General features: G+C 38.8%; 1 protein-coding gene across 2 annotated transcripts in view; it reads right to left on the reverse strand.

The window, feature by feature from the left end:
* The window catches only part of RNFT2 (ring finger protein, transmembrane 2), a 926866-nt gene that overhangs the window by 701748 nt on the left and 204266 nt on the right, over positions 1–20852 (reverse strand). For both annotated transcript variants that reach the window (XM_044068253.1, XM_044068252.1), the window contains exon 5: positions 19351–19451. In XM_044068253.1, coding sequence (XP_043924188.1) covers positions 19351–19451 — 101 coding nt within the window. The remainder of the gene's footprint in view (positions 1–19350; positions 19452–20852) is intronic.

A 20852-nucleotide genomic window follows, 5' to 3' on the forward strand; every position in this document is an offset into this window, starting at 1 on the left:
CTTTGGGTTTCCCTTTGGTTACTTTGTTTAAAATCATTTAACTTCACTTGTATTTAAGCATCAAGTTTGCGTGGGTTTGCACTCAGTTTACAGGAGCTACTCAGAGATTGCACTGGTACCTTGCGAGCAACTCAGTTGTGCATAGTGAAGCACTGATGCAGCTTTCTACCTCTAGCCTTCCACAGAATAGCTGTTTTTGTTAGTCTTACACCAAAACCTAGTCCATCTAGCCCACTCCCCACAAGTTACTACAGTATATACCTGCCATAATGGACTGACAGTTTCCCACCATTTCCCAGCCAGCCTGATTGACATGGGCATCCTGAGGCAATGTAGCAATTGCATCATGTATACTAACAATCAGTTACTCGTAAAACAAACAAATACAACATGCAAGAGATGTTTCTATACTATGAATTTGAAATCAATTCTCCCACATAAACCAGATGTCAAACAGGTTGTCCGCACACACACACTCCACCTCTTGCCCACAAGAAGCTCACAACACATAAACCCGCATATGCGGAAGTACTCTCTAGAAGCCTACCTAATGATCAGAGACCTCCCAAGTGCAAACCTACTGCACACAACACAGACCCAGCAAAATCCACTACACATAATAATACACACAACTGTGTCTCAGTGAATAAACTTCTAAGGCAAAACACCTCAAAACCAAGTATCTTGGTCATAGGCAACTCCATTCTGAGGCACACAGATGTCCCCCTCAGCAGACTGGACAAGGAGAAGGTCACGGTCAGCTGTCTATCAGGTGCCAGGATCCATCAGGTCCCACACGCACTCAAACCTCCCAACAATAAGTACCATTATGACTCTGTCATAGTCTATGTTGGAGTGAATGACTTGAGATGTACCTCAATGGACTATGTGAAGAGAGACATAACTGAGTTCTCAGACTATTTGTTCCAGGCAAGTATGTCCCTAGCCCTAAGCAGCATTTTACCCTCACCTAGGATGATGTCTCAATATAAACAACAACTGATTGAATTCAACAACTGGGTTAGCTTCTGGTGTCAATCCAGGGGGATCCTGCATCTGTCAGCCTGGAAAAATATGGTTGACAGACCATGCTGCTTTCCCAGAGATGGTCTTCACCTGTCACCTCTTGGTTTTGGTTACTGGCAAAGGTACTTTCCTCCTCCATAGTGACAGGCAATGTCAGAACACCAAATTCCCAACATAAAAAATTCACTAGAGGCTAACTCAAGGTTATGCTGCTTAATGCTCAGAGTCTAAATTGGAAACTTCACTCACTGGAAGCACTCATTACCTTGGAAGATGCCGATGTTTGTTCAGACATTGAGAAATGGTTAAAGACCTCAGAGAGCACCCCGGCCATGAAAGGCTGCAATGTCTTCCACACATTCAGACCTCAAAACAAGAGTGAAAGAACCACAGGCAGAGGTGTATCTATCTTCATTAAAGACATCCACATCTCAAGACTGCTCAAACAGTATGACTCCCTAGAGCTACTCCAAGTCCAATTAACGGTAGGTAAAACCCCCTTCCATATCATTGTTAGCTATAGCTCCTCCACTGTGAACCACAAGAAACACTCTGCCTACCTGGACCTACTTCAGTCACTCACCATACAACCAAACACCTTGGTCATGGAAGATTTCAACTATCCTTCCATCGATTGGGAGTTATATATCAGCACAAATACGCTCTACCTAAGGTTCCTGGGCTTTGTTAATACAAATACTCTGGAACAGATAGTCTGCACCCTCACCAGGGGCTCAAATGTCCTAGACTTAGTACTCACCAGCATAGGGGGTCTCTGCACTGCCCCGTGTGTTGCCCTCCCTGGTAAGGTCTGACCATAAATCAGTCTTGTTTGATCTAACAATCATACCTGATCCCCCCCCCCCCCAAGAGCAGAAAGGATGAAAATTTTCTCCAAAGCAAACTATAGCCTCTTAAGTGATGGCATAAATAGTTTCAACTCCCCTGCTACCACTGTCAACAGTGACTACCATACAGAGGTGTACAACAATGCCCTGTATAAACACCTATACAAATGTGCAGACTCGGCTGTACTTGAATCGATCAAAACAAGGTCCTCACAAGAAAAAACAAGCCACCCTGGTGGACATCAAGCATAAATAGGTTATACAACAAGAGGAAGAAAAGTACAGTTGTGTACCTACCATAAATGTAGATGTTTGAGTGTATTCACTGTTGCAGTCATTACACTTGGGTTATCCTGCTGGCAGGCTACCCGCAGTCGACCTGAATTCCAAAGTCTTGGTCCGGCATTGGTTGCTGTCGCCTCTTCCCTGAAGTCAGTGCGCCAGGGGTATAAAAGATGCATCCAACGCCATTTTATTCAGTTTTTCTTGCCTCAGATGTCAGGTGCCCCCAATAGGGTAGGCTAAAAATGATGCCAATAAAAATGCATGCACTAACATAAACATTACCTTCATCTACAAGCAAATACATCACATAGGTTGTGTAGAATAGAGAAGTACAGATAAGTCCCAGCAATGAAAGGGGGATGGTGGGAGGGTAACCTGGACTGCAACAGTGAATACACTTGAACATCTACATTTATGGTAGGTACACAACTGTACTATGTTCATCGTGTTTCATTGTTGCAGTCATTACACTTGGGTTGAATCCCAAAGCTGAGGTTGGGTGGATGGGCCTATATAGAATTAGGAGTGGCTATGAGGCCCTGTAGAACTGCAGTGGCAAAGCCTGCTCTGGATGTAGAGTAAAGAGGTAAGTGGTAGTGCTTTGTAAAAGTGTGCACTGAAGTCCAAGTTGCAGCCTCCAAAATGTCCTTGGTTGGTACTCCTCTGAGGAAGGCTGCTGAAGTGGCTGCTGCTCTGGTTGAATGTGGCCTAATGTCCTTAGGCACTGATTTGCCATGTTGTGAATAGCAGAAACAAATACACTGGCCTATCCATTTTGAAATAGTCTGCTTTGAGATAGCTTTTCCTTGCGATCCTGCAGCATATGCCACTAAGAGTTGCTCAGTCTTTCTGAAAGCTTTAGTTTTGTCCAAGTAGAAGCGTACCTGTCTGTGTATGTCCAAAGAATGCAGTAGTCTCTCCTCCTTATTCTGTGGGTTTGGATAAAAGGTAGGCAAATGAATGGTTTGGTTAAGAGCCACACTGGACACTACCTTAGGCATAAATGTTGGGTTTGTCCTCAGAAAAACCCAGTCCGGAAGGAAAATTATAAGAGGTTCCACCACCATTAGTGCCTGTAACTCTGAGACTCTTCTTGCTGAAGTTATTGCTAGGAGCAGGGCTGTTTTCCATGATAAGAATTTTATCTCAGCTGTATTGGCTGGCTCAAAAGGAGGCAGCGTGAGTTTTTCCAAGACAAAATTGAGGTCCCATGCAGGTATTGGTGCTCTCCTTGGAGGTCTTATGTTTTTGGCCCCTCTAGGTGACAGGCCTTAGCAGTGGATGTGAAAAAACAGATGGGTCCGTATTGTAATGAGCTGAAATGGCAGAGGCGTGGATCTTGATTGATGAAAAGGATAGGCCTTTGTCCAGCATCTCAGTTAGGTATTGTAAAATCTGAGGAATATTTGGTACAAGCGTGTCAATTCCTTGTGCCTGGTTCCAAGCACAGAATCTCTTCCATTTTTCTGATAGGATTTTCTGGTGCTGGGCCTCCTGGTCATCAAAATAACATCCATAACTGCTTTAGAGAGAGGTGTGCTCTGAATGGTTACATTATCCTCCATGCAGCCAGACATAGGGTTCTGAATTGGCTGTGCAGGATCCGATTGTTTTGTTGGGTCAGTAAATGAGGAATTTGAGGTAATGTCCAGGCTGGGCCTTGAGACAAGCTCTTTAGGATTGGGTACCAGTGCTGGCATGGCCAGTCTGGGGCAATCAGTATCATTTTTGGTTTCTCTTGTCTGACCTTTAGGAGTACCTTGGGGAGGAGAGGCAGAGGAGGAAAGGCATATACTGAGAGGGTTTTCCAGCTGAATGGTAGAGCATCCACTTTCCATGCTTGCCTGTGATAAGTCCTTGTGCAGAATCTCTGTAGTTGATAGTTGTGAGGGGAGGCAAATAGATCTATGTCTGGACATCCTCATTTCCTTGTTATCATGCTGAAGATTTGTGGATCTAGTTTCCACTCGTGGGGATCCATGAGGTTTCTGCTTAGCTCATCTGCCAGAGTATTTGTCTTTCCTGGCAGGAATTGTGCTTGCAGGTGTACTTGATAAGTCAATGCTGTGTTCCACAAAGTCATGGCTCGTCTGCAGAGGGGGTAGGAATGTGTGCCTCCCTGCTTGTTTATGTACCACATGACTGTAGTATTGTCCGCCTTTATCAGCAGTTATCCTGGATGAAGTAGATCCTTGAAGGCAGTCAGGGTATTCTGAACAGCTAGCATCTCTTTTTGATTGATATGAAGATGCATTTGGCTTGCGGGCCATGTGCCCTGAATACATTTTCCTGCCATGTGGGCCCCCCAGGCATAATCTGATGCATCTGTTGTTAGTGTCTGCCTGGCTGTGGGTAAAGTGAATGGCTGTCCCTTGTTGTGGTGACAGGCCTGTGCCCACCATCGAAACTCCTGTTGCAGACAGGGAATGAGGGTAATTAATGTTTCCAGGCTGTGGCAATGTTGTGTCCAAACACTTTTTACATACCATTGTAGTTTCCTCATATGCAGTCTTGCATATGGAATTAGCAGAATGCAGGATGCCATGAAGCCCAAAGCCTGCAGAATTTTTCTTGCAGATAACTGGGTTTTTGTTGCTAACATTTCAAAGTAAGAAGTCAGTTGCCTTTGTCTGGCATGAGATAAGCCATCTGGCTAGTTGTATTTAAGCTTGCACCCAGGAATATTATCTCCTGAGAGGGTACTAGTTTGGATTTCTTTTCGTTTAGTGTGTACCCTAGGCAAATTAGTAATCTTTTTACAAACGCCAGATGCTTTAGTAGAGTGTCCTTGTTCTCTGCTTGAATAAGGCAGTCATCCACGTAAGGATATATTTGAATTCCTCTTTGTCTGCAAAAAACAATTACTGGTGCCAGGCATTTTGTGAAGACCCTGGGTGCAGTAGATAAGCCAAAGGGCAGTGCAGAGAATTGGTAGTGCATTCAGTCAGCTATGAATCTGAAGTATCTTCTGCAAGATTGTTGGATTGGGGCATGCAGGTATGCCTCTTTTAGGTCCAAAGTTACAAGCCAAGCCTTCTTGCCCAGCATGGGCAGAAGCTGCTGCAGAGTCAGCATTTTGAATTTTGGAACGTCCAGAAAATTGTTTAGAATAGACAGGTCCAGTATTGGTCTCCAGGCTTTGTCCTTTCTGGGTACCAAGAAATGTCTTGAGTAAAATACTTGTCCCTGCTCTTGCTGTGGTACTCGCTGAATGGCCCTCATGACCATGAGGGATGAAACTTGCTTTTGTGCCTCTGCCCATTGATTGTGTGGCAGGTCTGGCATACCATTTGTCTTTGGCAGGGTGAGAAAGTGGAAACTGTATTTTATATAGAAATGTATGAGAATCTGGAACCCTGCAGTATCTGTCTGGCTTAACAGGTGCAGGGGGTAAAGAGTCAGGAGACAGGCCGGACTCTGAAAATACATCATCTACAATGTCTAGAACAGGTGGAATAGCAAGAGGTCTGTGCTGAGGTAGTAAAAGAAAGTCTCTGAGCCTTTTCTTAGATTCTGAGTAATCTTGGCTCTCCCAGTGAAAGTGTTCCCTCATGGTATGCAGGGTTTCCCCAAAAGAATAATCCTCAGGAGGAGAGGCTGAAGGGATAGATTCTTCAGCATCAGAATCATCATAGGGAGGAAGAGAGTATCTCTGTTCAGAAGAGGAGTCTAGAGGAAATGGAAACCTGATCTGAAGATTCATATTCTGTCTCTTGCCTAGACCTCTTATCAGGAGGGGGATGGGAACCCCTGATCAAAGTAATTAGGTCTTCGGCCATTTTAAGCATCTGTTTTTTAGGCATGGAAGTCTGTCCAGGAGAATGCTGTACTTGTTTATTTGTCTTTAGAGGTGTTTCAGTCTTTGCCTTTGAAGCTGAGGTTGGCTTTACATATAACTGTGTAGGTCTGAAAACACCCTTAGAAGTCGATGCCTGCTCAGCGGCTCAGGACCCATCTGAGGGAATAGTTTCCGAGTGTCCAATACCTTGAGTTTCCAGAGGCCTAGTTGGCTCCACGTGGGAGTTGGAAGCAGCCTGTGGCTCTGAGGTAGCAGGCGTCAGGGGCTGCGAAAGCGCCTCACTGAGAACCAGCGAACCGGCGACTGGCTTAGCGGAAGCCTCGTCATCGGTTTTGGACCTCGGATGCCTGTCCTTTTCCTTGCATTTTTTATAAACTCCAGTCGTCGGCTGTTCCAACGACATTATATAATTAAATCTTCGGCCAAGGTAATGAAAGGCAAAAATTGTACCGACGCTTAATAGTGCATTGGTTAAATCTAGCACAAAACTGACAGCTAGCAATATCATGGTCAGAGCCTAGGCAAGGAATACAGTAAGAATGAAAATCCTTATGAGGTATTTGCTTCCCACAAGAAATGCAATTGTTAACTTTTTCTGACATCGGTCTGGAGCAAGAAAAAAGTTTCCCCAACTGGGTTCTTATCTTTAATGAAGACTTCGGATCTGAAATTCGATTTTGAAAATCTCAGGAGTCGGCCAACCGGCCCTTGCGAGCTGCTTTTGCTTCGAGCACCGCGTGGCAAGAAAGACTGAAGAAAATGGCGTTGGCTGCATCTTTTATATCATGGAGTGAAGGGACCCCAAACATTGTATACACCCTCACACTGAAGGGTGTGTACAGGATAAGGCACTGTACACCCATGTCACACACTGCACTCCTACAGTGAGAGGTACACAGGCCACAGAACTCTATACCCATATCATACACTGCAATAACCTCAAATCATGAAATGCACCATTACAATGAAGGGTGGACATGCTGATGCATTATGTACCCCTATCGCACATTGCAAGGGCCTTAATGCACTAAATGCATCTTTCATTAAAGGCTGCAGTGGCTGCTGCATTCTGTATCCTATCATGCACTGCCAAGAGCCTTCCAGTGGGTCTATATCACATTGTTCAAACTTTGTAATATCGAACCCAAAAGTCCAAAACTGCACAATAACGAACACACAGAACAGAGATTTTTTTCCCCAGGGGAAAAAAATCTCTGTTCCCTAACAAAAAAACCCATAAACCTTAAACTAAAACTAAAGTGGGGGCTGTACCCTCCACCTCCCCAAAGTGGGGGGTTGTGCCCCCCCACACACCCTACTTAAATATATAAACTCCGAGATCACACCACAGTGGAGGAAATAGCAAAGCCCCAAAAATGGCCCACCGATTTTTTTCCCTAGGAAAAAAAATCGATGTGCCATGGCTTCGCTATTTTTGTGTTTCGGACTTTTAGGTTCGATATTACATCATTCGAACTTATACAAGTTCAACGATGTGATATAGACCTCCTTCCAGTACCTTAATCTTAAGGGGTGACTAGCTGCACTCATTGCAAAGGACTCCTTGTAGTACATATACCCTTAAATTGAATTCAATAATTCATTTAATGATAGAGTCAAACAGTACCAAATGTATCTTTACAATGAAGGGTGCACAGACCACTGTACATTCTGCTGCATTCTGTGCTCTACCATCCACTGCAAGAGACATCCAGATTTACATGTGCTCTTACACTAAAGTCTGCAGAGGCTGCAATGCTCTACAGTTTGTACTTCAACTGCTCCTTTGCCCACTTGCTTCCATCATTAATTAAATGCAGGGCACACAAACTACTACAATGGGTACCCTAACTTGCTGCTGCATGCTTGCTTTCCATTGAGGTATACGATGGGAGTCCTTTCAGCAAAACACATTTAACAACATCTTCTTCCTGGTTTGTAGAAAATATGGAAGTACAGACTGCCAGGTCAGGAAGCTGCTAGTGATAGCCTTCCATTGTTTATATCCCATTCTACTCAGGGAGCACTGTTGAATGGTAGTGCATACTCAGCTCATGTTCGATGTATGATACTTGGAGACAACTCATCTCCTGATCAATGTATGATGCTCAAGGAGCTTGATGCACAGTGAATGTTGAGCACCTACTCAATTTATGATACACAGATGGTCCTTGATGCACAGCAGTCCTGAGCACTTACTAGATTTATGACACACAGTGGGTCCTTGATGCACAGCAAGTCCTGAGCACCTACTTGATTTATGATACACAGAAGGTCCTTGATGTATACTGAGTCCTGAACACCTACTTAATTTATGATGCACAGAGGGTCTTTGATGCACAGTGAGCCCTGAGCACCTACTCAATTTATGATGCACAGAGGGTTCTTAATGCACCGTGTACACTGAGCTTCTGCTTAGTGTATGATAATCAGGGAGCAGCTGAAGCACACTGTGTACCGAGCTCCATCTCTTTGTATGATATTCATAGCCCTTCATTTCCTGCTCAATGTATAATATTTAGGGTGCACCTGATGCACAAAGCATACTCAACTATTGCTCCATATGCATAATATATTTTACTCTGGGGCAGAATGGGCACCTAGCAACAAGCACAAGATTCTGCTCCTGTACTATGGACTCATCAGCAGCACCACAAACACCCTCCACACTTCATAGGGTATGAAAAGCAGATAATGTTATGATGTTAACAGTTGGTGTTATTCAAAAAATCACTTCCTCAAAAAAATGCCATAATGACTACACCTATCATCTCATCTATATCTTATGGGAAAAAAACATTTCTCCCACACACAACAACTGTGTTCTACTTTTTGTTTGTTCATTCTGTATCTGCAACCATCAGTCTAATTATCTCAAGAATTGTCACAGACCAAGCCTTTTTGCATATGACAATAAATACATTTAATGCGTCAGTTGGATAAATGTACAACAACTGTAGCCTGTGCCCTACGCTGCCTCTTTGTTGAACTCACACAGCCAGCATTCCATTTGGCAGTGTGATCCATCGATCCCAATTCAAGTGCTCATCCACTAACCACTATCAGAAAACCTTCAGTCTACAGAAAAAGGCATCATCTTTCCAGTGGAGAAGATAGAAAAAAAGAGGCAAGGGGCAGGTGAAAATGAAGAAATCAAAATTGAACATGGAAGGATTTAAGAATATTACTGTAAGGAAAAAAGAGGAGAAAGAAAGATATTTACCACATGACTCAAGGTGTGGATTTACAACACCAGCTGGATGAGAATTTAATAAACAATGAAACAGTAGGATTAATAAGACTAATAGTGATGAAGATCTATCATTTGTAACAATTGTTATAGCAGATATTACTATATTAGAAGCTGAAGATTCTTCAGAGCTGGCCAGCAAACATATTCTTGTAACTGGAGATTCAATTATTAGAGGAACTGATATGCATATTTGCAGAGATGATAATGAACATTGAATAGTGTTATGCTTGCCAGGAGCAAAAACAGAAGATGTGAGACAAGCCTTGAAATGTCTTAATGTAAGAAAGTATGGATCTGTTTTTATTCATGTTGGTACAAATGATGTCACCCGCAAGGATTCTCTAACTGTTAGTAGGGAATTGACAGCCCTCTTAGATATTATTGCTTGTACTGGTGTTAGGACGTACTTTTCACATATCACCTATAGAAAGGATAGTCAGGTCACTGTGAATGAAAAGATTTTGGGGGTAAATACCTTCATGGAAAAAATGTCCTGTTTTAAAAAAATGGAAATGTGTAGAGCATCCAAGCCTTGCTTTAAGCACACATGTGTTCAGACAGGATGGTGTGCATTTGTCTAGATCAGGGAAGAGAATTTTTGCAGCAGATATTTTGCAATATTTGACAAACACTAGGCAAGATTTTTGCCATATCGAAAATTTAACAGACCACAGATAGCAACAATTGATGCATCTCTGATGGTTGCTATGCTAGGAGCATTAATAATAAAGTTTTTATTGGAAAATTTGCTACATTCTCACAAGATTGATGTTATCTTTTGTGAAACATGGTTAAAGAACAATGACTGGAAACCAGTTCTGTCAGGGTATAAATGTTTTTACTGTAACAGACATTCTAATAAAACATCAGGTGGAGGTATTATGATAGGGATTAAAGACAGCTATGAGACCTGTGATTATTACATATTCGGTGATAATACCAACACTATAGACTGTGTAACTGTGACAATAAAGACAACCCTGGAACATATAACAATTGTTGGAGTGTATAGACCACCAAAGTAAAATGCAGATGACCTACAGGAATTCATACATTTCTTGCATGAAACACAGGAGGGAAGAATAATATTAGCTGGGAACTTAAATTTACCAGAACCAGAAACATACTGGAATAATATTGATTCTACAGTATTAGTAAGGAAATTATTTACAGCATATATTCAGGAATAACAATTGCTTCAGATTGTAAAAAAATCTACCATGGGATGGAACATGCTACACTTTTGTTTGTGTTCCCAAAGAAATTACTGTAACTTCAAGTCAGGTTTTACCACCATTGATGTGCAATGATCATGGGGTTATAAAGGTTAATTTGTTGCTAGATAATTTTGCCAAACTGAAATCTATGCCAATGCACAGAAGGTTAATTACAGATTATATGGAAGCAAAACAGTCACTATGTAAAACTAACTGGAGAGAGGTGTTCAGTGGAAAAACTGCAGATGGAATGTGGAAAGTTTTGAAAAATAATTTGAGTGCAAAAATCCAAGAAATGTTTAACATCAGGATCTAGCATTACAACATCACGCATATTTCCATAACAAGATATCTGAGTAAGGTGAGACAAAAAAATATAAGGAATGGAAGAGTGAGCTACAACATTGAAAACTGAAATAAACAAGCTGGACAAACAGATCAAGCATAGTGTGAAACAAGCTCAAGAAACATTTGAAGAAAATTTATATAAAGATATTGAGCATAATAGGAAAAACCAGTAAAATGAAAGAGCACAAACTGAGAAATTTCCAATAACAAGACACTCCCAAAGTGGAAGCTGGACCAAAAACTCTTTATTTAGCACTTTCGTCAGTATTACACTTGACTTCTTCAGAATAAAATCATGTGACACAACTCTTCCTTAAATAACCAAGCTAATCAGGTGATTTAATTAAACATGAGTTAAGACAACCCTTACTCCCCTAATTTAAAAACATTGAATAAGTAGATTTATACAACCCCATCCATTATATAAAACAGTTACTAACTGACAGCAATGCACTTGCATAAAACATCTTAAATGCTGCACTTATATCCCTTTTTCATTTTGTTTATTCCTAATGCAATATTATAAATGAAAATCAGCTTTGAGTCTCAAAACACTAAACAAGGAGATTACTTAATTCAAAACTGGAGAACTTGTGGCGTTAACCCTTGGTTCCTTATATTCAAGAAATAATTCACTAGGTCCCTCTCTACTGTTGTAGTCTATCTGATCAATAGCAATAAATCTAAAACTATGGTCAGGCAACTGATTTTGATGATTTGCTAAAGCGTTGTTCAAATTCCCTTTTTGTATATCATACCTATGTTGATATATAAGTTTTCTAAAAGCATTTTTTGTTTTTCCCATGTAAAAACTTCCACAATCCTGGCACTTGGCTATATATATATATATATATATATATATATATATATATATATATATATATATACTAGCATTTTACTACCACAATTGAACTTATATTTGAAGCTAACTGTCCCAAATCCTGGAATCGTAACATTTTCACCTTCCATATCGACATTGCCCACAATGTCCACAACTACTTATTTTCTCTCTTATCTGACTTACAGTCCCTTCCTTATTTCTTTCCAAGATGTTTTTAAAACTCATCTTTTTATAGACAACAACGGGCTTGTCCCCCACTCTTCTTGTATGTTCCTCATCTCCTCTAAATATGAACCATTTTTTATTCAGAATGTCTTTGATACCATAAAATTGTGGGTTAAATGTTAAAATCATTGCATTACTATAGCTCTTAGTTTCAACCCCCCCTTGTTCCCCATTAGCTATATTCTCATTGTGAGGGATAGTAGCCAGAGTGCCTACTCCTAATAAGGGGTAAAAATACCCTGGCCTTCTCTTCTTTGTTACTTCCTCCATGATGGGGTCTAGGAGTGCTGCCGGGTAACACTTTTTTTTCCAGCATTTTCTTCAGGGTATCCCTCTCTTTAAAAAATGTATATATATTACTAACCATGGGTGCTAATCGCATGCTTGACCCTTCACTAGGGACTTTTTTTGAAACAATGGGTGCTCGCTATCGAAGTTTAACAAAGAATTTGAGTAAGTGAGTTTTCTATATATTGTGGATATAAAATCCTGAAGTATTGTATCCTTGGTGATAGATATATCCAAAAAGTTGATCACTTCATAATAGGTCTCCATGGTGAAACATAGAAAGGGTGTACTAGAATTAAGAACCTGAAAAAATTCACCCAGCTGTTCCTCATTTTCATCCCAAAAAATCAAAATATTGTCAAGGTAATGACCATAGAATTTACAAAATTTGTACCATTCCGAGGTGAAAAAAGTTGTTAACTCCCATTGAGTTAAAACAATATTAGCAAAAAGAGGGTGGGGGGTTAGCTCAGCCCCCATCGCTACACCAGTCTTCTGCCTAAATAACTTGTTGTCGAAAATTATATAATTATTCAGCAAAATAAGTTCCATTAGGTTCCTAAACATCAGGATCCTAGAGTGTCCAAGGTTGGCATGCCCACACAAATATTCATAAAACATCTCAATCCCTTCCTCATGTGGTAAAACATTAAACAAGTCCTTGACTTCAATTGTAACTAATGTCAAATTGTCATGAAACATATCCTTCCTAATTTTTTGGAGGCAATCCCAAGAATCCTTGATAAGATGTGGAAATTTGTGTAGATATTTCTTTAAATGGAAATCAACAAATTTGGCTATTGTAAGGGTTTTTGAGGCTTTTGCATGTACAATGGGTCTTAGGGGGGGTTTCTATGCTCTTACGGATCTTAGGTATACCAAATATTGTGGGCATTCTGGAGTTTTTTTATTGTAAGTAATGTCATTCACTCAATGTAATCTGATGGTTTAATAATAGGTCATTTAGAACTATATCAACATTCCTATAAGCTATGTTTAACTCATTAAGGGAGACTTCCTCGTAACCATCTCCATATAAAAAAACCAACATCTTATCCACATACATTTGTTGATCCATAACTACTAAACCCCCCTCCCTTATCGGGTGCCATAACCCTGATAGATCTATTGTTGGAAATGGTATTTAAGAGACTTAACTCATTCCCACTCAAATGTGGAATCATATCCTTATTCTTCCCCAAAAATTCCCTGATGTCATTCGTGCACATAGTTTCAAATATTTGAAGTAAAGGGTGTATAGAGAGGTTAAAAGTACTAGATTTTTTACATTCACTATTAAATGTCGAATGTTCATCTCTTTCAAATTTCTTATTTTTAATGAATGTTCAATACTTTGAAAGGCTCTGTTAATTTTTTAAATGAACATACTAAAAATGACTTCTGTTTCAGTTTCAAATTGGATGAATATAGGGCAGTATTTGTTAATGTAGACAAGGTTATTACAAATTTAAAAAATAAGAAATCTAAAAAACTGGAAAGGGACAAAATGCAGCATGATGCTGGCAATGCACTTCCCTTACCGAAGGGAACCAACTCAGGAAGGTCTCATACTGCTCATAACTCTAATTTAGAGAAGAACTTTATCAATGATAATGAGACTGGGGCAGATCTAGATAATAACGAGAATAACAACAGAGATGCCCCTTTAGGTATAACCCTTTGGAGATCCGAGAGGTTATGGAACCAGAGACAGGAGGGGACCAACAATGTTTGGAACAAGCAGGAGACCTTTGGGAATGGATACAATCAAATTACTACATTTCGGGGGAAGGGACATGGAGGGGGAGAGGGGTGAGATGGCATTAAATATGACCACAGTTAATGATGTTATAAATAATGAAGATAAATGCTGTGCCATCATTTATAATGAGCATTCTGATTTCAAAATATACAACCTTAGTACACAAATTGTGACCGAAGAATGAGCTAATTTGTTTCAAAAATGGTTCAATTTTGTGCCTACATGTAAGGCAAATGTTGAAAAGGTGCTTTTAGATTTTAAGCTGTATGTTAAAAAATTTAATTTTTGTTTTGTATTTGAAGGAGATGAACATTCAACATTTAATAGTGAATGTAAAAAATCTAGTACTTTTAACCCCCCTCTACACCCTTTACTTCAAATATTTGAAACTATGTGCACAAATGACATCAGGGAATTTTTGGGGACAAATAAGGATATGATTCCAAATATGAGTGGGAATGAGTTAAGTCTCTTAAATACCATTTCCAACAATAGATCTATCAAGGTTATGAAGCCCGATAAGGGAGGGGGTTTAGTAGTTATGGATCAACAAATGTATATAGATAAGATGCAGTTTTTTTATATGGGGTTGGTTACGAGAAAGTCTCTATTAATGAATTAAACATAGCTTATAGGAATGTTGATAGAGTTCTGAATGACCTATTACTGAACCATCAGATTACATTGAGTAAATTACATTACTTACAACAAACCAATCCCAGAATGCCCACAATATTTCGTATACCTAAGATCCATAAGAGCATAGAAACCCCCCTAAGACCCATTGTAGATGCAAAAGCCTCAAAACCCTTACAATAGCCACATTTGTTGATTTCCATTTAAATAAATATCTATACAAATTTAAACATCTTATCAAGGATTCTTGGGATTGCCTGCGAAAAACTAGGAAGGATATGTTTCATGACAATTTGAAATTAGTTACAATTGATGTCAAGGACTTGTTTAATGTTATATCACATGAGGAAGGGATTGAGATGTTTTATGAATTTTTGTGTGGGCATGCCAACCTTGGACACTCAAGGATCCTGATGTTTAGGACCCTAATGGGACTTATTTTGCTGAATAATTATATAATTTTCAACAACCAGTTATTTAGGCAGAACACTTGTGTCGCGATGGGGGCTGCATGCACACCCCCCTTTTGCTAATATTGTTTTAACTCAATGGGAGTTAACAACCATTTTCACCTCAGAATGGTACACATTTTGTAAATTCTATGGTCGTTACTGTGGCAATATTTTGGTTTTCTGGGATGGAAATGAGGAACAGCTGGGTGAATTTTTTCAGGTTCTTAATTCTAGTACACCCTTTCTATGTTTCACCATGGAGACCCATTAAGAAGTGATTGATTTTTTGGATATATCTATCACCAAGGATACAATACTTCAGGATTTTTATATCCACAATATATAGAAAACCCACTTACTCAAATTCTTTGTTACATTTTGATAGTGGCCACCCACTGTATAAAACAAAGTCCCTAGTGAAGGGTCAATGCGTGCGATTAGCACCCATGGTTAGTAGTATAGATACATTTTTTAAAGAGGGGGATGCCCTGAAGAAAATGTTGGAAAAAAGGGGATACCTGGTAGCATTCTTAGATCCCATCATGGAGGAAGTAACAAAGAAGAGGAGGTCAGGGTATTTTTAGCCCTTATTAGGAGTAGGCACTCTGGCTACCATCCCTCACAATGACAATATAGCTAACTGGGAACAAGGGGGGATTTAAACTAACAGCTATAGTAATGCAATGATTTTAACATTTAACCCACAATTTTATGGTATCAAAGACATTCTGAATAAAAATTGGTTCATATTAAGAGGAGATGAGGAACATACAAGAAGTGTGGGGGACAAGCCCGTTGTTGTCTATAAAAAAAATATTGCAAAGAAATAAGGAAGGGACTGCAAGTCAGATAAGAGGGAAAATGAGTAGTTGTGGACATTGTGGGCAATGTCGATATATCATGGAAGGTGAAAATGTTAAGCTTCCAGGATTTGGGACAATTAGCTTCAAATGTAAGTTCAATTGTGGTAGTAAAATGCTAGTATATATAGCTAAGTGCCAGGATTGTGGAAGTTTTTATGTGGGAAAAACAAAAAATGCTTTTAGAAAACGTATATATCAACATATGTATGATATACAAAAAGGGAATTTGAACAACATTTTAGCAAAGCATTAAAATTAGTTGCCTGGCCATAGTTTTAGATTTATTGCTATTGATCAGATAGACTACAACAGTAGAGAGGCACCTAGTGAATTATTTCTTGAATATAAGGAACTTATGTGGCAACTAAGGGTTAACACCACAAGTTCACCAGGTTTGAATGACAGTCTCCTTGTCTAGTTTTTTGAGACTCAAAGCTGATTTTCATTTATAATGTTGCAATAGGACTAAACAAAATGAAAAAGGGATATAAGTACAGCATTTAAGATGTTTTATACAAGTGCTTTGCTGTCATTTAGTAACTGTTTTATATAATGGATGGGGTTGTATAAATGTACTTATTCCATGTTTTTAAATTAGGGGAGTAAGTGTTGTCTTAACTCATTTTTAATTAAGTCACCTGATTCGCCTGATTATTTAAGGAAGAGTTGTGTCAGATGATTTTATTCTGAAAAAGTCAAGTGTAATACTGACAAAAGCGTTAAGAGTTTTGGTCCAGCTTCCACTTTGCAGTGTCTTCTTATTGAGCATAATAGGAAACCTTTTTATAGATGCATAAGATATGGAAGGAGTAAAGACACAAATTGATAAACTCTGTGCAGATTCTAAAATTTATACTCATGTACAACAGATTATAGATATATTTACAAAATCTTATGCAAACAGTTTGACTCCACAAAAGGGGAGGTAAGTTGTCCTACTGACATCCAGGTAACCCCAGATACTGGAATCAGATTATATTATATTGAAAAAGAACTGCGCAAACTGAATCCAAACAAAGGATAGGGAGGAGACGGAATTAGTGACAATGACCTAAGAACACTTCAGCAAGAACTTGCATTACCATTATATCTATTATTCACTAGGTCATATAAATATGGGAAGATTCCTTAAGATTGGAGACATGCGCTTATTAAACCTGTTTTTAAGGGAAAGGGGAGTAGGACAAACCCAGAGTCATATAGACCCATAAGTCTACTTTCATGTTGTGGAAAAATAATGGAGAAGGCAATATTGGATAAGTTATTGTCAGAACTGGATAGGTTGGGACTTGAAACCATATATCACCATACATATGTTGAAAACAGATCTATTACCACCTGTAACATGATGTTCTAAATAGGACATAGTAAGTATCATACAGCAACTGGACAGGAATCTTTGGCTACAGTCAGGGTGTCCCACAGAGTTTTGTCTGAGGCCCTTACTTGTTTAGATCGTCTCTTTCAGACCTAATGTTTCCATCTGAGGTATTTTACAGTCTATATGCAGACGACCTGAAGTTGGGTAAACTGATTACATGTATTACAGATAAGGCATGTCTGCAAAATAACTTGACTAAATTGACCATTTGGGCACAGGAGAATAATATGCTGATAAATACATCAAAAACTAAGCACTTGAGATTTGGTAGGCATAAATTGAAAGGTGAATATTTAATACAGCACACAGTGATTGAAACTGCAGACTCATTTAAGGATCTGGGTATATGAGTAGATTCAGCTATGAGTTTTTCTAATCATATCAACCAATTGGTCAATGATAGTTATAGAACTACAATTTGTGTAAAAAGATTTATAAAGTCTAGGAAATCAAAAATAATGAAGTCATTGTTTGTTAGTTACATTAGACCCAAACTAAAGTATAGAATAACACTATGGAAACCCTATAAGAAAACAAGCATGAATAAACTGGAAAGAGTACAGCGGAAATATACCAAGGGTATCCATGGATGTGAAAATTTAAGTTATTATGAAAGACTAAAATATCTGAACTTGTACAGTGTCTCTTACAGATATCTAAGAGGAGAGCATATTAAGTATATTGGGCATTTAGAGGCCACTACCTCTGGAAATGTTTGAGGTTATCAAAAAGTACTACAGAATCATCAGACAACCTATGCAGAAGATTCTATAGGAATGAGAAGTGTACTAATTGGTTCTCTGACAGAGTAGCTGATGCATGGAAAAGACTACCAAATTACATTAAAGCAAGTACTAGTTTAGATATTTTAAAGAACAGCATGGACACTTATTATGGGAACAAGTGTTTTGGTATACTGGCAAGCTAGATAGGCATTAATGCCCATGCTTGAAATATTTGTATATATGTATGTACGTATGTATGTATGTACTGTTTGCCTGCATTTAAGCTCATCTTAGACTGACATTTATCTAAATCTGCAAATTTAGCCACAGGCAAATTAGATGGGTTTTTTTTAATGAGGAAAACAGGCTGAAAAAAAAAGGAAAACAGGCTAGTCACTGGTAACATTTTTCAAACACAATTTAATGCCAGATTATGCACAGATAAAAGCTGCATATGACATTTTACTGGCTTATAGGTTAAGAAAAGATTTATCACTGGTAAATATAGATGTAAACAGTAACAGCAAGAAGTTGTTAAAAGTTTGCCATCTATACGGAAATGCCTGTTTCCAGGTAATGCTACCTAAACTACTTTAATAAATTTTTAACTGTCCCTGGGATTCAGTAACACCTACACTATGTGTACACTAACTGTACAATGTTCTGAGTGAACAGACAACACAAGCATAACTCACACCTTCTTCCTAATTTTAGTTTTCCTACAGATTTTATTGCAGCTTTATATACTGAGGGGGATTCATAAAGGTTACCACAAAGTGTAGACTTCATGTATACTTAGTATATTATTTCTGAGTGACTAGAAAGCACAAAAAATGTGGTAGGGATTTTCTTGAATATATGTACACTTAGTGTAGGTGTTACGGAATCTGGCCCTGTGTTTATTCTTGTCTGTACTAGTCAGTGACCTCTAACAGATTTTCTAACATGGCAACTTCATGTATCATCTTGCAAAATAAGTACTTGCACTTAACGCTTCCATTAAATTTATCTGAACAAACAAGCACAGACACGCACACACACACACACACACACACACACACACACACACACACACACACACACACACCCACACACAAAAAAAACACATGAGCACACACCAGTTGCAATCTATAAAGTGAGATTTATATTCTTTATGAGTTACAAATGTGCCATTTTACTAAAAGTTTGAAATGTTAAATAGTTTAACATATAGTCTGCTAGTCAGGACTTGTTTGCCACTATAAACCACAGGTTTGTTGCAATCTGAAGAGAATATTCTGATCCTACATCAAAAAATGTTATCATATATAACAGTGAATTTTATGTTAAGTGAAATCAGACCTGGAAAGACTATTCTGCTATTGATTACGGCCCCTTATGTAGTAAGCTGAAAATTCGTACCTGTTATACAACTGCTGGGAGCTGAAAGTGTAGTACAGATAACATGTGTTTCCAGCAAGGAATGCCAAAATCCATAGTACCACCAACACAGACCGCTTCTCCTGTATGAAATGGATGAAAGACAAGGTAACCTGAAGGCTGTACACTTGTAAATGGGCCATTTCAGAATGAATCTGCAAAATAGTTAATTACATGTGAACTTAAAATTATTTTATTAAAGATATGAAAAAAAAACTCTTCAGGAATTCTGTCTCTGAGGAGCTGTCTGAACCACTATGCTACAGCTACTTTTTTGAGTAATATGAACCCAACACAAACTATCTATGAACTAAACAGGTCAAACTATCAGTGAACCACACACGTCAAACCATCAGTGAATGAAACATGACAAACCACCAATAAACCAGATATGTCAAAGTTGTACACCAAAATGAGTGCAACATGAGATTCAATGCAAGGATATGAAAATGACAGCTGTGACACACACACACACACACACACACACACACACACACACACACACACACACACACACACACAAAACTTTCTCTCTCTTGTTTTCAAGATTCTAAGGTCAAAACTACCTGTAATGAAGCTAATATTAAATTCAGTTATAGCTCAACAAATGTTCAGCTAGACAAGCCAAAGGTTCTTCCATCACCTGGAGCTGTGCAAACATGCCTCAGCTAGGATATGAAAATGTCAGCTATGATAAGCAAATGCTTCTATTCAACATTGTAGTTTTGTAGCAATTAATATTTAGAAATGTGTGACAAACTAGGACTTGGCCAGCTACTGACATTTTTTGAAATCTCCCCTCTGACAAGCCTTGAATATCTTGACTGAGCTATCACCCTATCTAGATGGTTCATTTCACTCATCATATCTCATGCAGAGTGAGGTGGACAGCCTGCTGTTATCTGCCCACCCTACCTGTCCATCAAGGGTTACATTCTTTTTTAAGGAGCTTTATCTAGTTATCACACTTCATTTGTAATACAAACTCACAAGTAACAACAATGAAGAAAGATTACAATAACACTTTCCAGTATCATATGTATGTATTATACACACAGTTTTCATCACAGCTCTATTCGTTTACTCTTGTGCATCAGAAAAACACATTACTATACTTTTCATTTCCTACTGGCCTACTTATTTAGTCATCTGAGCATTATTTTGTTTATACTGTTCCTTCATGCAGCATTTTTACGACAATTACCTTCCCTATCCTGTAATAACCCCACTTCTACATATTTTATTTCCTTTACAGTATTCAGTATTTAATTTACAGCTGATTTAATGTTTGATTTCCACATTCATGAAATTGCCTTTTTGGTTGCTAGTAATATTATACTTAATAAGGACTTATAATGTCTCAACAAGCCTAAACCTAGACACTAACTCAAAAGCACCATCTCCTTAGTTAATATATGTTCCCCAACAATTGCACCACAACAGTCTGTAGCGAGTCTTAGACTCAGTTAACTCCACACATTCCC

The sequence above is a fragment of the Protopterus annectens genome, chromosome 4.part0, assembly GCF_019279795.1.
Source record: "Protopterus annectens isolate FY-2018-M chromosome 4.part0, PAN1.0, whole genome shotgun sequence".
Lineage (NCBI taxonomy): Eukaryota > Metazoa > Chordata > Ceratodontiformes > Protopteridae > Protopterus > Protopterus annectens.